The sequence below is a fragment of the Falco rusticolus genome, chromosome Z (genome assembly GCF_015220075.1).
Source record: "Falco rusticolus isolate bFalRus1 chromosome Z, bFalRus1.pri, whole genome shotgun sequence".
Classification (NCBI taxonomy): domain Eukaryota; kingdom Metazoa; phylum Chordata; class Aves; order Falconiformes; family Falconidae; genus Falco; species Falco rusticolus.
Genome location: NC_051210.1, coordinates 45,914,903 through 45,928,949, shown reverse-complemented (window position 1 = coordinate 45,928,949; position 14,047 = coordinate 45,914,903). Strand labels below are relative to the sequence as shown.

The 14,047-nt window shown below is 39.3% G+C and overlaps 1 protein-coding gene across 1 annotated transcript in view; it reads right to left on the bottom strand.

The window, feature by feature from the left end:
- Positions 1 to 11,761: 11,761 nt before the first annotated feature.
- TMC1 (transmembrane channel like 1) overlaps positions 11,762 to 14,047 on the bottom strand; it is a 59,304-nt gene continuing 57,018 nt past the window's right edge. Inside the window, exons 16-18 of the mRNA XM_037372630.1 lie at positions 13,815 to 13,893; positions 13,583 to 13,718; positions 11,762 to 12,630 (exon numbers count right to left, since the gene is read on the bottom strand). Coding sequence (XP_037228527.1) covers positions 12,362 to 12,630; positions 13,583 to 13,718; positions 13,815 to 13,893 — 484 coding nt within the window. The 3' untranslated portion in view covers positions 11,762 to 12,361. The remainder of the gene's footprint in view (positions 12,631 to 13,582; positions 13,719 to 13,814; positions 13,894 to 14,047) is intronic.

Here is a 14,047-nt window from a genome sequence, read left to right as displayed (position 1 = left end):
GGCTTTGAACAATCGCTTTTCTGTGAAATCTGGTTCTACTGCTATGGCATTTGTGACAGATCAGTCTTGTTTTCACAGTAAATATGTTTTTCTTTTGTCAAAATGCAATACAAACACTTCCTCAACAAAAAAATATGTCTATATATGAAGAAAAATCATCTGTCAAAAGAATACCTGCACCAGGATTTATATAAAAGAAATGTTCCTAGCCTCAAGGCGGTGATGGCACAGCATTACTTTAACTCACCTCATCTGTCAATGAAGTAAGAAACACATGAATGAACAATGATACAGTTACTGCAGAACCAGGAAGGAATCTATTTTAACCTAGGATTGAAATATTCTTTATTTCGTCATCTGCCTGGGAGAAAAATCATACTTTTAATGCCACGATCCCATATAAATTATGTGTAGAACTACAGTACAATTGTGTGATTTTTTTTTAATATATTTTTTTATTTACTCTTCATTGAAATCCCTTCTAGAATACACCTGTTGAACTCCTAGGAAATTGATAAAGTAGCACAAAAGTTACTCTGTTCAGGGCTGCAGTCTAACTGGAAGGCACCCTGCTGTCCATGAACCTTTCCAAGAGGTTCCCGGAGCTCTCACTATCTGTGTAGGCATATTAAGAACACTGAAATGAAATCTACAAAATTTTGTATGCTAAGCACCGAGCTAACAATTCGAAGCACTCAAGAATAATGGTGCAACTAAACATAGCACAGGTTAGGGGTCATCTTCCTGCATTTGCAGGGAATAGCCTCTATAATCACTAGGCTCTGAAGTCATTCTGACTCAATCTCTGGCACAAGGATGCTTTGTTGGAAGTCAAACAGAAGAAACAGAGAAAGTGCTATTTACAAGCAGGCTGTTGTATCGCCATTTCCTGGAGAAAAGACACTGGGAAAAGGCTGGTACCAGAGGTTAGAAACTGGAGTCCTGCACAATAAAATCCATTTACCACCAGGACCCGAGGACAGAAAAAGGGGAGCACTGGTGTAACTGTTCACACAGTGTTAGCCACACACTGCAACACTTCCGTGCTTAAAGCTGCTAGGGTTTAAACCTGAATTTGAGTTTATTACCCTCCATATTTTAGGCATATACTGGGTGACCTAGCTTTGGCAGTTGTAACAATTAAGTTCCAAACAGTCTATGCATGCCCTAGTAGACATTGAGGTACCAGGGTATCTCTGCTAGATGGAAAAGATGTTTTCACACAAACTTCAGGAAAGGCAGCAAGAAAGGGATTTTTTTTTTTGATTCTGTAATTCTGAATACATACAAAGAAAATGGAAGTTAAATACCCATCTTTGTGGATTCATCTACTGCTCCATACCTTGTATCTCTCAGTTACATGCAGCTGACAGGGAAAACATCCACTAATTCCTTGACCATCCAGCAGAGAAGTTTCAACTTAGAAAAGCCAAACTAAAAACGCAGTTGCAAGCAACAGTCTCCTGCAGCCTTACTGGGATGTAATCAAATCACCACATATGCAGAGATGATACCATCAAGCAAAATGTAGCATAAGCGATTCTGCTACATCCCTTTGGCACATCAAAAAACACCACGTAAGTAATAAAGTATTGCTAGCAACAAATACAGTGAAGAAAATTAACCTGATTATGCTATTTTTTGTATTCATACTTCTCTGGAGTTAGTTTTCCTTGTTCTCGCTGCGACACTCCCATGGTGTTTTAGTGTGCCCATGACTCTTGGGAGACAGAAATACAGAAATAACTTACTCACATCGCATGGTGGTAGCTGGAGTTAAGGTTCTACTTGTCTTTTCTAGTGCAATGCTAGAGGTTCTCTGAGAGCAGTATGTTTGCCACTGCACAATTATTTGTTGTAATTGACTGAAATACAAAGTGAGGACCAGATATACCACTGCTGTGCATGGAACCTGGGGGCCCTTCTGCCTTACACTGTGTTGGAAGTAAGATCCTTCCTGCACTTTTATACTTGTTTTGTGTTAGGGAATGGAAAGGCGCAGTATGATGTATTCTTCATCCTGAAATGATGTGGAAAAGAAGAGATGGTACCTGTAACCTTCTGTGTGGGTGTCTCAACTTTTGAAGCTGTGCAGTACTTACCTACATGGGCAGTTTATGTGAAGCAGGACCACCTCTCCCTCCGCCCTATTCTGTGACAGTTCTTAAAGCCTGTGGCTTTCTCTTTAACCATATCTTTGCATGTGATCTTTCGTTTTGTGGTGTTTGGTCCATTATGGATGCTCCGTGATATGGAATGATGCTGGATTCTTTGCAGGGTAGTTTGCTACCTGCATTGAGGGGATAACAATTTACAGTTTGTCCAAAAATTTCTGCTTGGCAAAAACATTTCCCAAATTATTCTGAACAAGGCTTTTCTATCTCAATATTACCACATAATCTATGTATTTGTCCAGTAAAATGAAAATCATTTCTCAGTTACTTTAAATATAAGACACAGTATGATTTTTCCTTTCCAAATACAGGCTCTTGAAATGAAGCATCTTTGATGAGTTTGTTTGTCTTCTATATGTATCTATAATAAGTTTAAAGCTGACTTTTGAACAAGCATTACATATTGTCATGTCTGAAATAAGATAATAGACGGAATATTTTGACCTGCAAAATACCTATGTGTCAGACTATATGATTCAGCAGTGCTGGTTTTATAAACTGAATCCAACAGACTTATTCCCAAGCAGTTGTACTACCACCAGTTATTGTACCTGAAAAACACAAATGCTAGAAAGGTTATTTTTTTCACTGCTTTTTCCCATGTAGTATTTCAGATGTCCTATTGAATTTTTTGTTCCTTTGGATGGCCACAGCACAGCAACAATATTAGTACAAACATCGTATCTGCAACTTCTGGCTTTCGCATGAATTCCAGTTGATCTGAAATTCCACTAGCAAGCTTAGTTCTATCACTTTTTACAAAATCAAATAGTACGGATTTATGCTTTCCTAAGGCAGTTGCTCACATAGGTGCTGGGCAATATCCTATGTTGTTCTGACCTCTGCTGGAGAAAAGACCAAGACACATGTAACTTTTTTAGGCAACTGCATTGGAAATGAAAAGGCACTTTTTACCTCAGTCTGAGTTTTAAAACTATTTCTTATTATGCATTCAGGTAATAGATTAATTCATATCTGATGGCACATATCAATGTGAAACTAACAGTTAAGTATCACAAAACTAGATGTTCACTTTACTAGTAGCACTCAAAGATCTAGTCAGATTTGGAACCTTACAAACAGGTAAAAGTCTAAACTACCCCGAAGAATTTACATATATCTTAAGACATGATGCAGTCAGTAAGTCTAACAAAGAAAATAGCTGAAAAGGAAGTAGCTAGGCAGATGAGGACAATAGTAATAAAATATTTTTTTCACGGCTTAAGTTCAATTAAATCAGCAGTCATTAAGTGAGTACACAAGATATCCTCTGCAGGCAGTGAACTGTTTACTAAATTCATATTAAATGCTGGGTTATTACCTCTGGACTTATGTATAGTTTGTAGTGATAGAGTGAATAGGGTAGAAGCTAAATTATCAAGTGGAAGTCCAGCAGTTATGAAGGAGATGGGCAAGGAGCAGGATTTCAGGAGATGGTTGAAGGTTGAGAGAAAGACAAGGAAGAATTCAGGGACATATTTGCTTTCTTCAGTCAAAGTTGATGAACTCTGAGATAAACTATCTCCTAGTTCAAACACTCTGAGATATAAAAATACAAAAGGGATTTACCAACCTAATTTAGTTTGGATTAGGGGCACCTTCTGATAAAGAACAGATAAAGGTGGGATTCACAGAGTGTAATGACTGACTGTTAGAAACACATTAGAGTCATATCGAGGTATCACATAATCTTTAAAAGTAAATCTATCCAGCCTGGGCTTGCTCAGGTAAGGCCTAAGTAACCCCGTGTATAACCAGTCACTTTTTTCCCTAATGATATTCTGCAAAATTACAACATGGAAGAGAGTATGAGAAGTATAACACAGTGAGGTAAATCCAGTTAAGTAAGTAAATCTAATTTTAGCCTCTGACTCAAATTCTGTTGTGAACTGTAAAAGTGAAGCTGTAGAAAAAGAGAACAAGAGTACTGGGATGCTCTCAGCTGTTCATCAAAGCAGAAATGAAATGCTGGGTGTCTCCATGTGGGAATGACTTGGAGAAGATTGCAGACAAAGAAACCACTATCTAGATATGGCGGGGAGGAAAAAGTACTTTTGAATTGTCAGGTTTTCTTCATCAAAATGCAGTCCAACAGAAACTCCCTTTGTTCCTTAAATCATACATATTGCATGCAAAAGAAGGAGGGGGAAAAGACCTAAATGAAACTTGTATACAAGACACTGAATCCTGAAAACTAATCCCATGTGTAAAAGAAGGAGGAATTCTGATGTCAGAAGGAGAGTACCTGGCACAGGGCACTGCTCTTTCAACAGCACTGCTTAAACTTAGGGCACCCCCCCTCCTGCCTCAGCCACATCATGGCCATCCTAACACAGTGCCACCAGCGTAATATGCACAGCCTAACACTCAGGATTGCCAGCCTCATGTTGCACAGAAAGCAGGTAGATACGTAGCATGAACAGACAGGAACATGAACGTGCCTTCCCTGTCCCAGGTACAGGGCTGTCGTGGCATGAGGGAGTAGCTTATTTCCAGCTGCAGAGGCTGGGAAGGGTGGGGAGCCTCTCTCCAAGCTGCGAGCAGACAGTGTCGCAGTCTCAGAAAAAAAGAGTCCTGCCTTTGCGGCTTCACGGTGCTCCACAGCACATGGCCAATCGCTTTGTCACTAGGGCCTACAGCCAGGGCTGTCACTAGAAGTGCACCACCACAACGCTGCACAGAGAAAGGAAGGCAAGCTACTTCCCTCTTCTTGTTACTCTTCATTGTGCCTGCATCCTTCCACTGAATTATCTGTAAAAGCCTGGTGGCAAAGTAAACCAAACAGGAGACCAAGCAAAGGTGAGAGGCAGCTATGTACTGACAGTGATGCATTTGTATTTTCACTGAAGAATGTCAGAAGACAGCCCAGCAGTAAACAAAAGAATGTTTCTTGTGGCTTCCTTGTGACTAAGTGCCTTTTAATTTAATTCATTCTTCCAAAGATTCATTAACAAAGCAGAAGATGGAGAGACTGCCTACCTTGGTGCTTAGTTTGATGAATCAGATTAGGCTCCCTCTCTCATTTAAGGCACTATATGGAAGATGGGGGCTTGCAAACTGATGACCAGGATTCCCAGTGCCATCAGCACCCTGATGTGGAGGGGATGGCTGGGGTAGAAAGCAGATGCCTTTACAGCCTGCCTTAATCACAGGTGATTCAGAAAACCCCTGGAGGGCAATACTGAAGCAGGAGGGGAAAATCGATGTTAACACATAATATGCTTTGTGTTTCTCTGCTATAGCTGGTGTCCTATTTCTAAGCTGGCACAGCACCTAGGACACAGACTGTTTATAGATAAATAGATAGATTTTTCCTAGTCTAGCCTGGTGATGAAATTAACCTCGCCTTAGACAGAGAGTGAGTGCTCTGAAAACTGCTATTTATAGTAACTTGTCACCATGCCCCACATCTCACTTCCAATGCAGTTACATCACTTTCCTTTGTGTGTGTGGAAATGAAAAAGTATTTGCTTTCCACTGGCAGCAAAGTTCATTCGGAGAGGAAATGGCCAAGTGCCAAGGAACTTACCTAGCAGACAAATTAGTGAGAGCACAGTTTACCGGCTGAGAATACTTACCTGCATGATGCTTATCCAGCACATGAAGCAGCGGTGGCACAGACAGATCTGTCAATCCGCTTTTGCACGCTAGGTAGGGAACTGAGGCTGATCTTGACAAAAAGAAACTGCTTATTAAAAGGAAAAACACACTTCCATATTTTTAATCTGGTTGCAGCAGGAAACATCAGCTGATATAGGGTCCATCAGAATCATTGCTATGTTGGGTCATCAGAGATACCTGAAGAGGCCAGACTGTAAGAAAATGCCCTTAGAATGGTATAAAAGATTTTAAAGGCTCTCAGCCTTAGTTGTTTACAAGTAATAAAAAGGCTTACAAGGTGTTTGGAAAAAATCTCCTCAATTTTTTAAATACATTTCCTTTAAACAAAATGATATAGCTTGTGTACTTTCTAAAACATCCTTTATGCAAGTATAGGGAGCCATGGCTCTGTCTTTGGAACAATCTTGAGGTGATTAAAAAAAATGAAAAAGAAAAAAAAAGAATATAAGAAAGAAAAAAAAGAAAAAAAGAAGGGAATGCTTTTGACAGGAGTAGTATATCAAGATACAATTGCTTCATCCTTCTAGAGGAAAGGAAGGAGAAAGAAAGGTAAAAGTTTTGGCTATCACAATACCTTCAGCAAGAAAGAAATTAATCCCATGTTGATTACAATGAAATTGTGCTTCAACACTGTAAGGATCAAATTGTTATTTATGTAAGATACCTATTACATTGATATCACCCTGCTAGTGAACATTGATGTGTTGCTGAAGATTGGCCTTCATGCTTGGAGAACCTCTGAAAGTAATTTTGAAGAGGGTTTTTTTTTCCCCACTACAATTATTACATAACACTTTTCTTTTCATTCTATTCATTTTGCCATGTCTGAAAACAGGTTTTGTCTAGTGGGGAAACCTAGACTGATCCTTTATCAGAGATGCAAACTAACAGTTTTAATGGCCTGTTACCCATTTGACTGTCTTTTGGTTAGCTCATTGCATAAAAGTGATTCTAGTTTGTGGAGTCAATCACTTGGGATAAACACAGGTCCAGTTATGTAGTCAGAAAATCTTAAATTTAACTTAATAGTTTTTGTGAGTAGAATTTATATTCATTGAAACTATTTGCTCTAAGAATTTTGCAGTTTAAATATCCCAAATATAATGGTTGTTTCCTGCGCCAGTATTTTGAGATAATTGGTTGCTGACTTATAGATTACCTACTGGAAATTTTTTCTAATCTAATTCCAAGAGAGGGGGAAAATGTTCTGGTTCTATTTTTTTAGGAAGTTCTTCACAAGGGATTAAAAACTTGAAATATTAAAAACTATCCCCACAGCTATGGGGAACTGGCAAGGACACAGACAAAAGAGTCAAAATGGTAAGTGATAAACATAGTTACTGCAACTTAATGAAAAAGATGGATTTTAGCTAAAAATCCACTATAAGTTTTGAAAATCCTCCTTTCTTGTACAACTTCAAAATTAAGAAAGCAATATTTTGCAAAAGTAACATCGCTGTGACATTAATGCACAACACAGTACCAAAAATACAAAAAGAATTCCAAACAAACAGTCAAGGACAAAAAAAACCCCCTGAGATAAATTTTGCCATAATAATTTTTATATTATTTTACTAACACTCAGCAGATGTGGTTCACAGCTTTCTATTGACTATCACTGCAGCTGAGACTTTTGTCTCAAATTAAAAAAATCTGATGTGGTATACAGGCTTCTTTGTTTAGATCCGCATGCTAAGCAGGATAAAAGAAGTGCAGGCAAGTATTATCGATGTTCTCCAGACATGTAGGGAGCTGATATTTATTCCTGCTTTGAATTATTATTAATGACAAACATCTTTCATCTTTTTACACTAACTTTAAATTTTCTAATAGTGTAAATACAAGCAAATACTCCACAGAGAATAGTTATACCCCCAATATGATAATGGTATTACATTTGGGTCCTAAGCAACATTTCATTTTGCAAGCTGTCAACAGGATCTGTAATATATAACATAGTCTCTTCCCACAACGTTTACACACTAAGACAAAGACTTACTGCAATAAAATACCTTGGTTCTGTGGCTTTTGTTAATACAGAATATGGGAATTCCCTGGATAACCTTGCTACTTAGGGAAATGGCCACCTGTCATGCACAGTATGTATATGGGAGCTGGATGTAGGACTTGGTGCCTGCATGTAATGGAGTATGATGGAGAAAGACAGATGTTTGCTTGTGGTACTGAGTGGAAGAAGCTAAACTAAAAACGGACAGGAAAAGAGTTGGGACAAGGCTGTGACTTGTTTCCTTTGCTGAGGAAAAAGGGAGAACAGGTGGCTAGGAAGACGTGGCAGCCCTCATTCAGAGCCCATGCTCCCTTCCAAGCAGTTACTGGAGCAGACAAAGCCCTGCAGTTTCACACAGTCAGGTTTCACCCAGTGAAATATTTCAGTGAGTTATCTGACAAGCAACCATGCCGGCTTTGAATGTCACAAACCATTACCATGGCATCCTACTGATTCTGACCTGGTTTCCTTTTCGTTGTGCACAGCCTTAGTGTCACTGCACGAATCAGCCGTGAGACAGAGCCCATCTGCACACAGCTGCAGCCCACAGAGCTGAGGCTCCGCCCCATCACTGAGCTGTCAGATGAAGCTCTCTTGCTATGCCTTGCAAAGCCCTCTGAACTGTGCCCCTCTAGAAGAAGCTGCGCTGAAATCACCCCCCATGTTTCTTGAGCCATCAGGCAGACACAGGTAGGCTACCAGGGAGTTACATCCTTCTGCCTCGCTGTTTCCTCTGACACACGTTCTGGAAACACCTTTACTTCTACCCACCAGAAAGAGCATAAAACATGAAAAAGTGTCTCCCAGTAGTAGCTGACGCACCGAAGGGGTGTAGCAGCATCCCTCTGTGGACTGCCAAAGCCTCCCCCTGCCAGGGAATGAGAACTGCACCCTTCCCTCACACTTGCAAGATATGTAATGTAAATGCTTCTTCCCGATTACCAGCTAATAGCTAGGTTCATGAATGTGTTAGAAACAATCGCTCATCTGAAATAGATGGAGAAAACAGAGAACTCACAGAAAAGTACACATTTCATTACTAACCTGCCTTTATAGTTTGAAGAACAGCTTCCACCGAGTATGTTTATAACCTGGTAGGTAACATCAGTTAAACCAGCACAATCACACACAGACATTTTTATAGGTCCAGTCTTTTATAGACTGTCAACAGCAGGTAAAGCAGAGTTTACCACATCCATACAGAACCTTCTGTCATGACCTGATGTCATTCTTTAGCACAGGGAAATACTGTTTTCCATAGCTTTTTTTATAACCACTGGGCATGGGTGCTTCTCAGATTACAAGAACCTTTACTACAGGACATAGGTGAATATTGGTTTGTCTCATCACATACTTGTAATTTTTTATTATTATTATTTTAGGGTTTGGGGGTTTTTTGGTCCATTCAGCAATTTCAAGGACTTAATACAGACTAGTTATGTGACATGGGCAGCATAAAGTTCATAGTGAACTCATACAGCCTCATCAAATGAAGCTGATGGTACCCTGCTTGAAGTTAATCTCTAGCCATAATTAGTTAACAGCCTGTTTTTTCACAGAGGACTAGAAAGTGAAGCAAAGGATTCAGCAGAGGTAAAAACTGTACCTAATTTTCCGGTGAGTATTGTAGGGTAATAAAATGATTCCTTGGATTTAAACCTCTATCAGCTTTAGAACAGCTCTAAGCTTCCATAGATCTCCATGTATTGTATTAATGCATGTATTATATGTTATTTTCAGGTCTTGGCTAACATAAATCTAGTGTTGAAAAGGTTATGTTATAAAAAGTCCTGTCTCTCACTTGCTCTGAATTCAGTCAAGTCTGAACTTTATTTATGTCCTTTTACTTCCTGTTCAGCTGAGAGCATTGCACATTCCCAGGGTAGGACTTTGTCATTGAGTGAAAATATTTAATTCAAATGCAGAAAAAGATGAACAGGAAAAAAGGAGAGGTATTCAATAATCATCATTTTACAGTAATTATAATTTCACAGATCAGTGAGAAATTAAATCTTTTGAAGGAACTTAAAAATACTTTAAAGGTCTCTCTGTACCAATTCACTAATATTGTGAAGTGTCCTTTTATTATGCAGAAAATTGTACAAAATGCTCAGCCAAATGCTATTAAGACAGTGTGTAATTGTGCAGAGGAAGATCTGGGACATGGTAAAACATACTGAGCCTTGAATCAGTAAATAATAATAGAAGCTCTGAGGGGTCCCCAAGCATAGTTTGCAGGTCTAACACAGCAGAAGAAGAAAACAGTATACGTGTCACCAAGGAAAAACAAAATACTTTCTCTAAGCAAGATCATTTGCCGTGATTTGAATCATAGTAAGCATTACTCCTACTGTCAACAGTATTTTTACCTGTTCAGCACAGTACAAGATTCAGACAGAGGGCTAGCTCTGTGGGTAAGTGGATGAAGGTTGACTGAGGTGCTTTTTCAAAAAAAGCAGAGACAAAAAGTTAGAACTGAAAGATTCAGATATAGGAGGTGTAGAGGAAGTCTGTACAGAAAGGAAACATGACTTGAATGTAGTCATGCAAAATTATTGTAACAAACTCAAATTACTTTACCAAGTAGACAGTATGTTTTCTTAAAGGTGGACTTACTATAGAATACTGAAATGTGTAAGATCACATCTCTGCTAAGTCAATGTTCTGTTATCAATAAGAAAGCAGACAATTAGATCTAAGCTAGGAAGCATTGAAAGCAACAGCTTCACGAAACAGTGATGAAAGACCTTCACTTAGAAGTACCAAAGAATAAGAATAAATATCTCATTTTCAGCCACAGCAGGCTGATGCCGATCACAGGGCACAAGCAACACCTAGTCTTATTATTGTTCATGTTGGCTATTACATGCTCATGACTGCATATATAAGTGTATTCTAAGAACACATTTATTGATGAAAATCATTACAGCAAACAGATCTAACAGAAAGTTCCTCAGAACAACTTCAGTGGGTGGATTCTTTGCTGTGTCTCTCTCCCATTCATGATGTAAAGAAATCCCACAGAATGAAACAGTAAGCCCGCTAACAATGAGAAAGCCTTTAATACCCACAGACTTTACATGCAGAACAGCCATGCTGGTGCTCACTGAAGGTCTGACTGATTGATGGATATCTTATCTCCAGCTGATATCAGATGCTTATGGAGGCAGTACAAGAGTCAAATCAAGTATAAACTGAACTTCCCCTTGGTTTACCCTCCCATATTCTTGCAATTGATTTAAGGACTACTTGAGCTGGAAATTGCATCTGGGTCTTTGTGTTTTATGGGGGTACATAGTCTATACTGGGGGGGGGGGGGGGGGGGGGGTGTAAGCCTTTTTCAGTGAGTTCCACAATTTAATTACATGGAAATTGGTTTATGGTGTCACAGACTTTTTTTATACTGACATATAGTTCAAGTTTTTCTACCATACAAAATGGACCTCTAATATACAGAAGGCCCCCAAAGGTATTGCTTTTTTTTTTTTTTTTTTCAGAAGATGGGGGCGGGGGGGGTTAATGATCTTGTGAATCCTTAAATAATTATCAAGGCCCAAATTCTGGACAAGGAAGTAAAATCAGAACATAAAATTAAAGCTGTCTCATTTGAATAAATAACATCAGCTTGCACATGGGCTTTTATCTATCCTGTGTTTCCACAAGACCTATCAGACCAAGGACCTGTTCCACCCTACATTCTATAGTGATCAATACAAGTATGCAATGATAAATCTGCAGAGCAGATTATACAACAGAAATTCTTTTGCAATAATAAGTGTTTCTGTGCCATAACACAATCCTAGTGAATATCTTGGGGGAATTATTGCATAACTGCCTACCTCTATTCCTCAAATATGTTTTTCTGCACAGGAGATATTTCTTCACCACTTCATTGATTTTTAAAATTTATTTTTAGTCTTCCAGAATGTGATAAAACTATTATTAGCTAAAAGTGGTACTGTAATGAGAGTTCTCTTCATAGCAACAGGCTGAATTTTGCTTTTCTTTTACTGTTTTAGTACTTTCCCAAAGATTTTGGAGGTAATCACTCAGCTTTTGAAAAGATCCTTGTTTCCCATGTACAATCTGAAATCTTTGGGTATGCATATATGACCTGCAGAAGACAATCTATATGCAATGTTTAAATATAACTGACTCTCATATCCTTTGTACAAAGCAATGTTTTGAGTGTACTGTGCTTCTAGGAAAAAGGAAAAGATGTTAGGGACACACTTTCAGGCTTTTAAGAAAATATTCAACTAAATACAAGATATTTTTCATTCTTCTAATCAATACCTTCCAATAAACATCCCAAAGTTTAGTTACCTATTGACACAGATAATGCATTTTTGTAAGCCCTTCAATTGCAAGACATATGTGATGTTTTCTTCTGAAGCCTCCCGTCCTGCAAAAACTGAAGCAGATAGGTAACTTTTATGCACATGAAAATTTACAACGAACACAGCAGGTTTCTGCACTTGCAGGAGTGTGTGTGGGTTTAGGACCATTCTTCTGGCTCTCAGTGTCCATCATCATATCACAATGTGCTGGAGGGTCTTTATCTGTAGTTGGGAGGGCCCCTGGGCATTCCTGGCTGTGCCCCAGGGAAGCGTGGGCTCCCAGGTGGATAGCCCAGCATCCCATAGCCCCTGGGCCCTGGTGGCCTCATCACAGCTATGGATGGGGGAGGAAGGTTTCCTCCTCTGCTGTGCACGGGATAGAGGCCATTCGGGGCAAGGCCTGGATGCTGGAGTGCCTGAGAGGAGCTGTCTTCTTGTGGCTGGCCTGTCTTCTTTGCTTCATTGCCACCCTGTTCTTTCTTGTTGTCTGAAATGTGTTTGGAGAATAGAGTTAGAAAATGAACATGCAAACCAGAAATCCCATGAGAGAGAAATCCTGCAGCCACTTGTCCACTCCAGTGTGGTGGAAAGTCTGTGGCCTCCCCTGCCCACAGCCTGACATCTGGGGTCATGTGCCTTCATGATCTTTGCAGCACATTTTCCCTCCAGTCCTTTCTGCAAGGCCCCAACAACAGGGTGAAGTGGAGGCTTTTCCCAAGTATCTACATGCACTTAGATATTACCTGTAAATGAAGATGAAGGTATCAATTTCAGATTTAAGTGGGTGGGTTTTGAGGCTGCAGACACACCTTGCAAGTGGTTCTCCCAAAGACAGTCATCTCCAATCTGGGTTTCTCTGCTAGGCTTGAGCCTATACTGGATATATGGCATGCATACATGATGGGGAAAGTCTAACAGTGACCAGGGAAAGGAAACAGCCTGTGAATTCCTTCAAGATGGACTGAAACCTGCATGATCGAGCTAGACATTCTGAAAAGGATTGTTACCATACTGTGTTTTCACTATACATTCTCCTGGTGAACATAGCACAGAGGAGAAATGCTGTCCTGACTAGTCCTGGGTCAACAAAATGCAATAGCAAGGTGCAAGTTTTGGACCCAACTTGTTTGTGAGAGGGATCACTGACATTCAGACCTGGCTTTAAGTGAGGGTTTTTTTGTGGCCGGGATCTTGCCATTCATTATAGCCCTATTACAGGGTTTTTTGCTTTGGTATTGCCTAGTGTGGAATAATGTTACAGTATTTCTTAAAGAAGCCAAAGAAAGAAAAGTGGACTGGAGACTAGGTTAATACTTGCAATTTCTCATTATGAGTATCTTTCAGGACATTATGGCAAAGGAAGCAGTCACGGCAGTGAGGAAGACTGTGGTCTGACATAAATGTATTCTTCTTCCTGAGGAGCTCAAAACAGTCCTTACCTTGGTTTGAAGTGGATTCATCTTGCTTGTCTGCTTTCGGCTTTGGCTGTGGTGGTTCTGTCTCAAATGGATTTTCCTCTTGTTCATTTGATTTTTGTGCCCTTTGTTTATTTCTTCTTTTATTTTCTTCTGCTTGCTAATGATGGGGAGAGAGAGAGGGCATCTTTCAGTGACCTGAACAGCTTCTCTAACATTGTGTAAAGCCAAAAATCAGTAATTGTTTATTCCTTACACTTTGTAGCTTCTTTTTCAGTTCCAAGTTAGCTTCCTTGTAGGATTTGGATGTAGCATTGAGATAATAAATACTCAGTCTAAGTTAAAGAAAAATAATTAAATTTAAATATAAAGACTCTTACAACATTCCTATAGCAAGAACTACAGTTGTGCTAATACAAAATCTGTATCTTTTCCTCATTTATCATACATAATCGGTAGTAGTATTTTGACAATGAACAATGTGCTTCC